Source organism: Trichosurus vulpecula, chromosome 1 (genome assembly GCF_011100635.1).
Source record: "Trichosurus vulpecula isolate mTriVul1 chromosome 1, mTriVul1.pri, whole genome shotgun sequence".
NCBI classification, from domain to species: Eukaryota; Metazoa; Chordata; class Mammalia; order Diprotodontia; family Phalangeridae; genus Trichosurus; species Trichosurus vulpecula.
In genome coordinates, this window is record NC_050573.1 from 134034712 (window position 1) to 134046475 (window position 11764).

The following is an 11764-nucleotide window of genomic DNA, read 5'->3' on the forward strand; positions in this document are numbered from 1 at the left end:
AGATAGGTAAAAGACAGTCCCTGACCTAAAGAAACTCACATTCTAAAGGGGAGACAACATCTAACTATTAGCTATATTAGACATATTTAGGGTAGATGAAAGACAATCCATGAGGGAAGCATTAGGAAGTGGGGGGAGGGGGAGACTAGGAAAGGTTTTTTGTAAAAGGTGGAATTTGAGCTGAGTCTTGAAGAAAGTCAAGGGAAACTAAGAAGTCCAGAGGAGGGAGCAAAGTATTCCAGGCATGAGAGACAGACAATGCCAGAATTCCTGCATTACAGAGCCTATGGAGAGGTCTGAAGTATGAGAAGATTGGAAAGGGCCAAGCTATGAAGGGCATTAATGCCAAAGAGAGGGCTTAATATTTGATCTTGGAGGTAAAAAGGAGCCAATGGAGCTCAGTGAGCAGGAGGTTAACGTAATTTGACCTAATCTTAAATAATACAGATCACATTATATAGAAATTCACGAGGAGACAAACCAATACAGCCTGGTGTGGGCTATGAAGGATTCTTAGAAGTGAGAAAATGATGGAAAAGACAATAAGATAGTTTAAATCTGCAAAGGGAAGATGGGGAAAGATTGCAGAAGCAAAGGCAAAGAAGCAACAATTTATGGACCAAGTAATGAAGCAAAATATAATCATTAAAATCAACAAAATTTATTGTTAAATAGCTAAAATGAGCTCACATGATTCAGAGTATCATCTTTAAACATGTGACATTATCAATAAAGGGTTCTTTAGGCAAACAGGAATTGACCTGGACTAGGTTAAAGTGAATATTCCTTTTTACCTGCTAAAATACTACAGTAAGAGTGGGTATTAGCATGGCTTCATTCCTTAGATCAAGAAGTGGTTTCCAGTGTTTTCAGCAGAATTGCACAAGAGAAAGCCAATGCACAGCTTTCTAGGAATCACTGCAAAAAGTTTTTAACTAGTTAAGGAGTTTCTTAATTATCTTTTAAACATGACCCCCAGACACCATGTTCTTACAAGAAAGTAGCAAGAAAAGATCTTCACATAAGTATGTCCTGAGGGAAAATGAGGAAGACGACTTTTATCTGACCGTCTTCCATTCCCTATAGAACCGTAGAGTGTGCTTGATTTCTACTGAGATACTGGCAGAAGTCTGAAAATCTGATAGCAGGGGATGAGAAAAAGTCCTGGGATTATTGAAACTAAGGCCTGTAAGGATGATCATCCTTTGGCTACGGTCATCAACCTCAGCCCTGGGGCCCCTCACTAGGCCTTTACATTCCTCTAAGACCTGATGCAGGTCCCTTGCATCAGGGTTTTCCCTGTTCATGCTGGATCTTACATCCTTCTTCCCAGCATTTCTTTGGAAACATGGGTCTCTGTATCTTTTTTCCTTCAACTTGTCCTTTAAGAAATTGATGGTAGCCCACGCTCCAGGTTCTTTGTGTTTCAGGACAATTAGTTCATCAATAACAGTGTTGGAGATGATCACAATAAAGCTGTCATCCATAATAAACTCTCGGATGACTGGCAAGTACTGGCAGAGCGCCTGGGTGTCAGGAATCAGATAAAGAGGCAGCAGCCTCTGAGCATGCACACTGGACAATTCTTGATGGAGCAGTTGCTGAGACACATGCTTCATAGAGCTGCTAGGTGGAGCCTGGTCCTGGCTCTTCAGGTAGCACTTAACTGAAGCTATGCTTTTGTAGCGACCCTGACTGGGGTAAAATCTCAGGAGGCTATGGGGCAGCTGGGCAGCAAAGTGACCAAAGCTGCGAAGGAAGCAAGTGTACAAAATGCCCTTCTCTATAGGGTTGAGGAGAGGTGGGACCTGTATAAAGCAAATCCATTTGTGGGCTGCCTTCATTGGCAAGAGGTTGCACATATGTAAGTCCTCAGGAAGCAGCAGGGAGATGGAGAGATCCGATTCCTCACTAATTGATACCAGGTCCCAGAAGTGACTGGACAGGCCAAGGTGGGCTCCTTGTAATTCTTGTATGGTAGGCAGTAAGTTCAACAATGCAGACAGGTGGCTCCACAGCCTTGGCGAGCTATGTGTGCATTCCAGAGTGAGATCTGAATCAATCCAAAGCCAGTTCAGCAAAACTTTGATGGTGTAGAGCAATTCCTGAGTAGCAAAGATGGACAGCTTTTTCCTGAGCTTACGTACAAGATTGACCTGCCTTCTAAGCCTTCTTTTTGTTGTATTGCTAAATTTGTCCGACTCTGGATATTTCTTACCAATGACAGCTCTAAATTCTGAGTTGGGCTTCTTGAGAGTACTCTGTTGGGTTTGGAACTTATGAGTACCCAAAGTGGGCACTTTGGTGGAGACTGCTTTAGAAGTATCTACCACCTCCACAGGGGGAGAACTAAAGGCCCCTAAACCTCCCATTATGGGAGACTGAGACTTTGTACTCTCGCTTAACTCCAACTGCTTATCTGGAATTAGTGGGCAATTCACTTCTTTATCCTCCACAGGGAGAGACCCTTTTTTGCCATTCAAGTCTAAACTAAAACTGAATATTGTCTCTTCTGAGTAATCATTCTTATCTAATGGATTGTCAGAGGCCCAGTCACCATTTGAATGATAATCCTGACTTTGGTCACTGTCACTCTCCGATGCTAATGAAATATAATGGTGATGTTTTTCAGAGGGATGGGAAGACTGAGGAATATCCAAAGGTTTGCTATGGTGCAAATCAAAATTAGGGGCAGGAAGGTCTGAGTGTTTCCATCGGATACCATTACTCTTCTTAATCTCTGAGTCACCTGCTCCATCCAGTAGTGACTGGATTCTTATAGTCACATGATGGACAAGATGAGAGAATAGCACTAAGATAAAGATGATGGCAGCCCTGCTCTGAGAGACCCCAACAGCCTTCTTCAAGCTATACACACTCATGATGCATAAAGTGACCATGTGAAAGATGACATGGTCTGGTAGAAAGAAGCCATTTTTATGCTCCCCTTTGACCTTGCTGGAGAGGCAGAGATGGAAGTCCTCCAGTATAGACTGAGTCAGTAAAGCCAGCCTGGGGTCCATACAGCTGTCAGGCTGAAGGAAGTTCTGAAGGTACAAGAAATGCACTAATAGTCTTTTATTGGGTTCACACTTCTGTCCTGAAGATGGCATCTCCAGCTGGCACTTCTTCATGTGGTTGTACATTTCCACAGCCTTAGCATATAACCTTCTGAGGTGAAAGGATGCGTCCCTAGCAGGCACTTCTGAGTGGATGCTACACTGGTAAAAGAATGCTGCATCTAAATCGTAATTGTTATCACCAACTAGCTTTGCTAGCCGACTGTAAGGCATCCCCATATGTGGGGCCACTGACAAAGCCTGGAAATAATAGTGTACTGCCAGGTTCTTAAGGTTCACGGATCTAATATGACTCTGAGAAAGAAACAAGTCTCCCAAATTCAGCAGACAGTGGTAGCAGGCCATTCGAGCCCAATCCACCTCCTTCTTTGAGGCAGGCACTACCCTCCTGCAGTCTATGATATTTCTATGGGTCCTATTGTTTGTAAGTCTTAGTTCATAATGTTCTTGAAGGAAGGAGAAAAGATTTTGGTAAAACATGACTCCATTATCCAAGTGTCTTTCAAAGTCAGCTTCTGAGATGTTAACATGATGTGTTCCATCCTTAAACCTTAACAGGATGACCTTATAGTACACATTCATCCATAGGAGTTCTTCTGCCTTCTCCCCATACTGTACTGGGTTCAGAAACATTAGCTTAATGCAAAGCTGTTCAACCTGATTCCTTAGTGTGAGGCTTTGGGGTTTGAAAATTTCTTGGTTGGCATTGTCTCTAGAGAGGATGATGTTGAGTTGCTGACCAAGCTCCAATGCCTTCTGGTAGAGCTGCCTGGCAACCAGGTTCTCCTTGTGAAGAGAAGCATCTTGTACTATATTGCTCATTCTGTAGAATCACAGAAAATTTCCCATCAGTGTTCAGGGATAGAAATAATATCTTAGTCCTCTTAGATGAAGCATTTGGTTAATCAAATAAAGTCACATATTTACTAGATTGTAAGTAAAGTTATATTTACTTTATTGAAAGGGGGGAGGAACAAAGAGGGAGTGATAGAAAGAGAGCGTATGAGAAAAGGAGGAAGGAAACCTGGACACAGGTAATTGAGAGCAACAGAAAACAAAATCTTCAGCTGAGGCCAAAGATAAGTAACTTGTCTATCTTTTCTCCCCTCAGTCACTTTCCTTCTCTGTTTCTGATTCAAACACACACACACACACACACACACACACACACAAAACTTTGAACAATTTTCTTGTTCCCCCCACTCAGAATCATGAAGAATAACAAGAAAATAGGGGGATAGAGGAATATAGAGTTCATGGAAAGACTTTAGATGCTACAAATTTAGTAAACCAATATATAATAGTGACTCTAAACAGCAGCTTCTTATGGAAGATGTTGCTACCAAGCAAGGCAAAATAGACATATGTCATCATGGGGCAGGAGGCAGAAGTTTCAAAAACAGAGAGAGAATCAGAAATCAGCTCCAAAGGAAAAGAAAACCTAAATGTTTTGAGAGCTGGGTTCGAAATCAATGCCAATATGATTTAAAAAAAGACCAGGCTCAAGCCATTTAAAATTAACTCTCTGTCCTCTACTTCATTCACATACCTAAAAGCTTCAAGTAACACTACTTCTTCCTTCCCCTTGCATTCTTTGTCCCTTACAACCTCTTGCCCCCAACCATAGTCAGAGACCTGCTCTGAAAGTCTGTCTGTAAAAATAATCCTGGGGTCATATGTTCTGCGACAAAGTTCATACCTAAACAAGGTCCCTTATCTTCTGCTAGCCTAGAATCTGGAAGCGAGCACAAATTTGGTAAATTTGTAATCTTCTTAATAAGAAGAACTGGAACTTTTCTACAGTCATTTAAAATCTAAATACACTCAAAACACCAAACATATGACTACTGTACTACAAAAAGCCCACTACTACTGAGGTAGATTTAATAATAATTACTCACATTTACATGTACAGTACCATAAGGTTTTGAAGCGATGTGTGTATTTACATATAATCATGTGTGTATAGAATATCTCATTCAATACACATATAATCTCACAATACATATCATATTACAGATTATATGTATATCATATGTGTTATATTACACTTATATATCATATATCATTTTATCCTCATAACAACCCTATGAAGTATGTGTTTATTACTATCCCTTTTTATAGATTAAGAAACTAAGGCCAAATGAGATCGAGAGACTCACTTAGGATCACAAGGCTAATTACTTATGTGTCTGAATCAGGATTAGAATGAGGGACTGCCTGGCCTCAAGCATAGCATTCTTCACTACATCATATGTTTGCCTGAAAGATTCTTAGTCTACAACTACAATTGAACTTTGAACAAATAATGTACTAGGTACTTATTAGTACCAATAAAACCAATTATTTAAAATGTATGATCTTACCTCAAGAAGTAATTTGATTTCTGGAATATTATCCCCAACTCTCTTTCCTCAGTAAGAATGATTCTACTCCAATAATCCTCTCTCCCAGAACAAGCATCCAGAGCAAAGTAAGATACTAGAACAATTCAAATCATAATTAAATAGGTTATCTTACTTCTTACAAGCATTGCTACCTAAGTGATTTTATTCCCATTACTATTGCAAATCCAAAGATGGCCAGGAGTTCTGTGATACAATGGAATCAGCCTAACAATCCACAAAAGAAGGAAGGATGTCAATTGTCCAGTCAATGACATCTAGTTGGATGGGAAACCCACTGAGTTGCTTAATCATTACATGTACCTTGGACAGGAAGCACCAAGTATGGACAATGAGCTAGGCCCAAAATTGAATGAAAAGAACATACTGGACTGTATAAGAAATTGGTCAATACTTTCAAAGATCAAACATTTCTCATTGACACAAAATTCCATCTGATTCTATCACTGCAAATCATAGAATACCAAAATCACTGAAAAATCAGAATTGGATATGACTCCAAAATACCCACAAGTAGAATGCTAAGTATATAGATAGGTGGCATGATGATTCTGCATAGTGATCAACCTAATTTGGCTAAAATATTTATAAGAGTTCAATGAAACAACATATAATCCTATAACAGTAAGAATTCAATGAGTTAAACTCAGACCTGGTAAAGATTTCTTTCAGAATGTTCGGTTCTGGAAGAGACATAACGTAAGCATAAATAGGCTGCAGCAATTTATTATCCAAGTTTGGCTCATAGGAAGTGATGAAAGTCAGGAAGTAAAGATCAGGAGGGATAACATTCCAAAACTGGGGTACAGCCTGTGAAAATGCCTAGAGCTGAGAGATGTAATATTCTTCTTTGGGGGGCAGTAAGGAGGCCAAAATCATTGGATCAAATAGTATATGGTGGGAATGGGAGTTGTAAGGCATAAGAAGGAAATTTGGGAGGGGTGCAGTTTACAAAAGGCTTTGAGCATCAGAGGATTTTATATTTGATCCTGAAGGCGATAGGGAGCCATGGGAGATTGAGTGGTCTTTTTGGGGGGGGGGGGTGGCGTGGAACAGCACAGGGAGAGAGATGAAATGACTGTACTTGTACTTTAAGAAGATCACTTTAATAACTAAATGGAGAATGGATTGGAATGGAGATTTGTGGCAGGCAGACTAACCAGAAAGCTTCTGGTGTAAGGAGTACAGGTGTAAGGAGATGAGGGCCTACACCAGGGTGGTGGAAGTATTACAGGAAAGAAAGGGATATATGTGAGAGATATTATAAAGGTAAAAATTGGCAGGCCCTTTAAATATATTGTATGGCAGGTAGTTGAGAGAATGAGGATTATAGAATGAAGATGACACCTAGGCTGTGACCCTGGGGGACAAAGAGGATGGTAGTACACTTGACGATAGGGAAGTTTAAAGGGGGATTTTGAAGGAAAGATAATGAGTTCAGTTTTGAATATGTTTTGTTTAAGATGTTCACAGTATATCCAGTTCAAGATTTCTAATTAGCACTTGGAGATGTGAGACTAGAGGTCAGGAGAAAAGTTAGAGCAAAACAGATAGATTTGAGAAGCTTCAGCATAGAGATAATAGAATCAATGGGAGCTGATAAGATCCCCAAGTGAAATATTATAGAGCTAGAGGAAAAAAAGGGCCCAACATAGAGCCCTGTGGGATACCCATGGTTATCAGTAGATAACCTGGACGAAAATTCAGCAAAGGAGACTGAGGTGTGGCCAGATAGGGAGGAGGAGAAGCAGGAGAGTGCTGTCCTGAAAACCTAGAGAGGAGTATATCAAGGAGGAGAGAGTGATTAACAGGGTCAATCAAAGGCTAAAGAAAAGTCCAGTAGTATGAGGACTGAGAAAAGGCCATTAGATTTATTAGATAAGAGATCATTGGTAAATTTGGAGAGAGTGGTTTCAGTGGAATAATACGGTTAGAAGCCAGAGTATAGAGTTATGAAGAGAGTGAGAAAAAAGGAAGTCATGGTACCTATTATAGGCAGCCTTCTTAAGTAGCCAACCACAAAATTGAGGAGAGATATGGGAGGATATTGGGGATGTACGATCAAGTGAAGGGTTCTTTCGAGGATGATGAGACACAGGTAAGTTTCAGGCAGTAGAGAAGCAGAAGAGAAGTAGACAGGGAAAAATTGAAGGTGAGAGAGTGGGGCTGATAGAAGAAGCAGTCTCTTGGCAAATATAGGATAGGAGGGGATCATCTGTATATGTACAGAGGTGAGCCTTGGCAAGAAGGGCCAGACAGAAATAATATGAGTAATGTGAGATGAGGAACTAAGAAAAAGAGGGAGTTCTTAGTGAATTACCTCAATGTTTTCCAGTAAAATATGAGGTAAGTTCTCATTTGAAATACTGGGGAAAGGGGGATCCATAGAAGGTTTGAGGAACAATGAAAAGCTACTGTGGTAAGTAGGATAATGAGTTAATTAAAGAGTTGTAAAAAAAAGATTGCCTTGCAGTAGTGAAGGTGCAATTGAGGTTACAAAATGCAAATTTGTAGTTGACCCACTCAGAATGATTTTTAAAAATTTTTTTCCCACCTTTGTTCAGCAGCACATATGCAGGAACAAAGGTAATGAATGTTGGGAGTGATCCAAGGCTAGGGTTTAGCAGGGCAAGACTGGTGATATGATAAGGAGGCAAGGGATTCAAGAGAAGAAGACAATGTAGAATTGAATTGGTTCACCAAGGGGTAAAGATGGGAAAAGGAGGAAAATATGGAAGTTTGATGGTCTGGGAGAAAAATGAGTGGAGGTCTTAGTGCTGGCAGAGAATAAGCATTTAGCTGCCAAGCAGAGGGAAAGGTGGAAAGAAAATAAATTGTGATCAGATATGGAAATTTCAGAGTTCATGACCATGGAGGTGGTGTATTTGTGAGCGACTGTAAGCTCAAAGATACAATTGTTTTTGTGTATGGCTGAGGTGAGGTAAAGGTCATGGGAAATGAGTAGGTTAAGGAATGAGGGGCTAAAGTTGTAGAGTGAACATCATATGTATATTGAAGTCCCCTGCTATAAGGGCAGAAGAGAAAGACTGAGATAGGTACTGAACTCATTGAGAAAAGAAGGGGTATATCCTGGAGGCCTGTAGACCTCTAACTACCAGAATTCTGATTGGTTCATAGATAGGGATTGAGTGAACCTCAAAGGAAGACAGGTTATTAAGTGATTATAGTAGAGGCAGAACCTGAAAGTGGTAATAGGAAGCAAAGAATACTCCAAATTCCCCTCATTGGGTGAGTGAGTGAAAATGCAGCCAGTACTGGAAGGGGTAACTTCTTTGGAGTCTATAATATGAGGGGGGAGCTAGCTCTCAGTGAGAAGCAGAAGATGAAAGGAGTGGGAAAGTAAATAATTTAAATGAAAGTAAACTTATTGCCTATAAAGCAAGTATTTCAGAGAGCATAGTAGAAGGCATGGGTAGTTTTGTGGTGGGACATTTTGGGGTGGGGAAGGGGTAAGGGGAATGGAAATAAGGGATAGGGCAGTGGTGATTGAGAAATGGAACTTGATGACCTACCAGGACGAAGAATCACCAGGATTCAGAAGAAGAAGACCTAGGGGATAGAGGAAAGTTTGTTCATCTTTAATGGAAGATTTTAGATAGATTCTCCAAGTCTACAGAGTATTTTTTTCTTTTGGGTTTAGAGTGGAGTGTTTTCAAAGCCTTGGGCAGTTCAGGAAAGGGAGCAAGGACTTGAAGCAGAATGAAAGGTGTTACTCTCCTTCTCCTCTAAGGCTGAAACTTAATAGAATGGCACCCTCTCTCCTCACCTCAGCAGAGACTGGTGCAATGGAATGGCACTTCTCTTCCCATGAGATACTGGAGACACAGGCAGTGAGACATTATGGGACCCTTGGGAAGGTAGACATTAAAGAGGGCTTCTCCATAATAAACCTAGAACTTAATTAAAGACTCTGGAAAAATCAACACAGGTTGGGAGACCTGATAATGGCCCACTACCTTACATGTCATTACACGGCAGATTATCAGATGGGAAAAAATTAAATGAATCTCACCTTTAAGGCCTGGCAGAAAATACACATACACACATATCAAAATAGCATTTTTATATATGCATTTATTTACATATCTAGACATACATACAGTATAAATGAATATATGTCACTGAACAATCTGCCAGTATTTACAAGAGAAACCTGAACAAATGACTTTAAAAAAAATTGAAAGGTGAATTTACCTCTTAAAATTTGGTATTTGTCAGATGTCATCTCCAAATCATTCTCTAGTCTGGGTGGTCAGAATTATGAAAAGAGGCATCTGAGATGTAGGGAAAAAACAATAATCAGTCCAGAATAAAATCCAGGAAGCTCTTCAGGAACTGGATTTTACTCTAGTACTTTGCAAAGGAACCAGAGTTTCCAGAGGAAACTATGAGCTTTCCCTTACTCCTTGAGAACTAAAGTCTTTAGGGAAGATTCTGGGAAGATGGAAGTGTAGATCAGAAAATTCCAGGCCCTCCAAATTTCCTCCACAAACACAGACAGAACATTGCCTCAGTGTGAAAGTAGAGGGGCCAAAATAAACAAAATTCAGAGTAAAGTAGTTGTGCTCCTGAAACAACTTGAGAGGACCTCAGGAAAGACTGAACTTCCAGGGGTGGAGGTCTGGCCTACTGAACTGCAAACACCTCCAGGCCAACTTCATAGAATCAACAAACTCAAGAAAAAGTCCCCTCTGAGGAAGCTGGAACTACTGTTCCCTCTACTGTGGAAGCAGCCCCTGATCCCTCTGTGGCTGCCTGGGAATGTCTAGGGTGCACTTTTGTCAACAAGCCCACCAAGCCAGGCTGTGAGATGTGTTGTGAGGCTAGACCAGGTGCCCAGCTCCCACAAGCTATGAAAAGGAACAAGCCCAATTACACAATGAGGAAGATGCCCTGCGGCAGTATCATCTGAGGAAGGAGAAGCAGCAGGGGAGGAACTACTTTCAGCTCCTGCAGCTGGACCAGTGGAACCTTGTGCAGAGCACTGAGGCTGTGGAATGCCCTATCTGCTACTTGTCCCTGGGGCCTGGTGAGGGAGTTTTCCTTCCACAGTGCCTTCACTCCTTTTGCAAGGAGTGCATTCAGGGCACAATTCTGAATAGCCAGGAGGCTGAGGTGTTATGCCCCTAAACTGATGACACTTTACTCCAGCTCAAGGAAGCTGCAGGAGCAAGAGGTTTGAGTGCTCCTGAGCCCTGAGGACTACCAGTGTTTCCTGGACCAGGGCATCTCAATTCCCAAGAACAGAAGTGCTTTCAGTTATCATTGCAATACCAATGACTGCCAAGACTGGTGCTTCTTTGAGGATGACGTCAACAAGTTTACTTGTCCTGTGTGTGGGCACATTAACTGTCTGCTCTGCAAGGCCATTCATGAGAACATGAACTATAAAGAATATGAGGATGAACTTGCCCTGAGGACACAGAATGATGTAGCTGCCCGGCAGACCACAGAGATGCTCAAGCTGATGCTGCAAGCAGGGCTAGACCATGCACTGCCCTCAGTGACACATTGTGTTACAGAAGAAGGATGGCTGTGATTGGATCTGCCGCACTGTCTGCCACACAGAGATCTGCTGGGTTACCAAAGGGCCATGCTGGGGCCCTGGAGGCCTTGGGGATACCAGTGGGGAGATGCCTCTGTTGTCTGAATGGAATCCCCTGCCACTCTAGCTGTCAGAACTGCCACTGAGGAGATCCTGGCCATGACAGCACAGCCACCAGGGCAAAACCAACCCTCAGGAAACTGACCTTCCCAGCAGACATCCCCAGCCCCCAACTCCCAACCTGCCCCAGAACGACAGGCCTATAGAGATATCAGGAGTAACATGGACGTGGATTCCTGGGCAGCCTGGGGTGAGAAACTGTTGCCTTCCTGTGCTACCAAAAGGTCATCCCTGGGGAGGAACCAGAGGGACCCCAGTGACTCTTCAGAGTGTGAGTTCATTCCAGTGCCTTTGTTTCTTTGGCAACTTTTGGCCAGGCTTCATCAGAACAAAGCCCCAGTCCCCCTCTCTGCTGCTGTTGCTACATTGTCTGGCTCTTGGCTTTAACCATGCTTTGGATAGCCAACAAGAGTCACCCACACCCTGGCCATCGACCACCTATATGCCTATTGCTCACAGGGCATCATTACCTTGTACTAGGCACAGAGATGGGTCTCTCTTTTCCCTGATGCCAAGGTTTATAGATCAAACCCCAGCATAGTTGAGTGGGAGGCTCCTCACATATACTGGGCCCCTGGATTACTGAGGGAAAA

General features: G+C 41.9%; 1 protein-coding gene and 1 pseudogene across 1 annotated transcript; one reads left to right on the top strand and one right to left on the bottom strand.

The window, feature by feature from the left end:
* Positions 1–1058: 1058 nt before the first annotated feature.
* On the bottom strand, positions 1059–3902 carry LOC118834778 (protein SMG5-like). Its single transcript, XM_036742206.1, has one exon. The coding sequence runs from the start codon at positions 3900–3902 to the stop codon at positions 1059–1061; it is 2844 nt and encodes a 947-aa protein (XP_036598101.1).
* A 3636-nt stretch (positions 3903–7538) lies between these two features.
* LOC118834789 lies at positions 7539–11197 on the top strand (annotated as a pseudogene).
* The last annotated feature ends 567 nt before the right edge of the window (positions 11198–11764 follow it).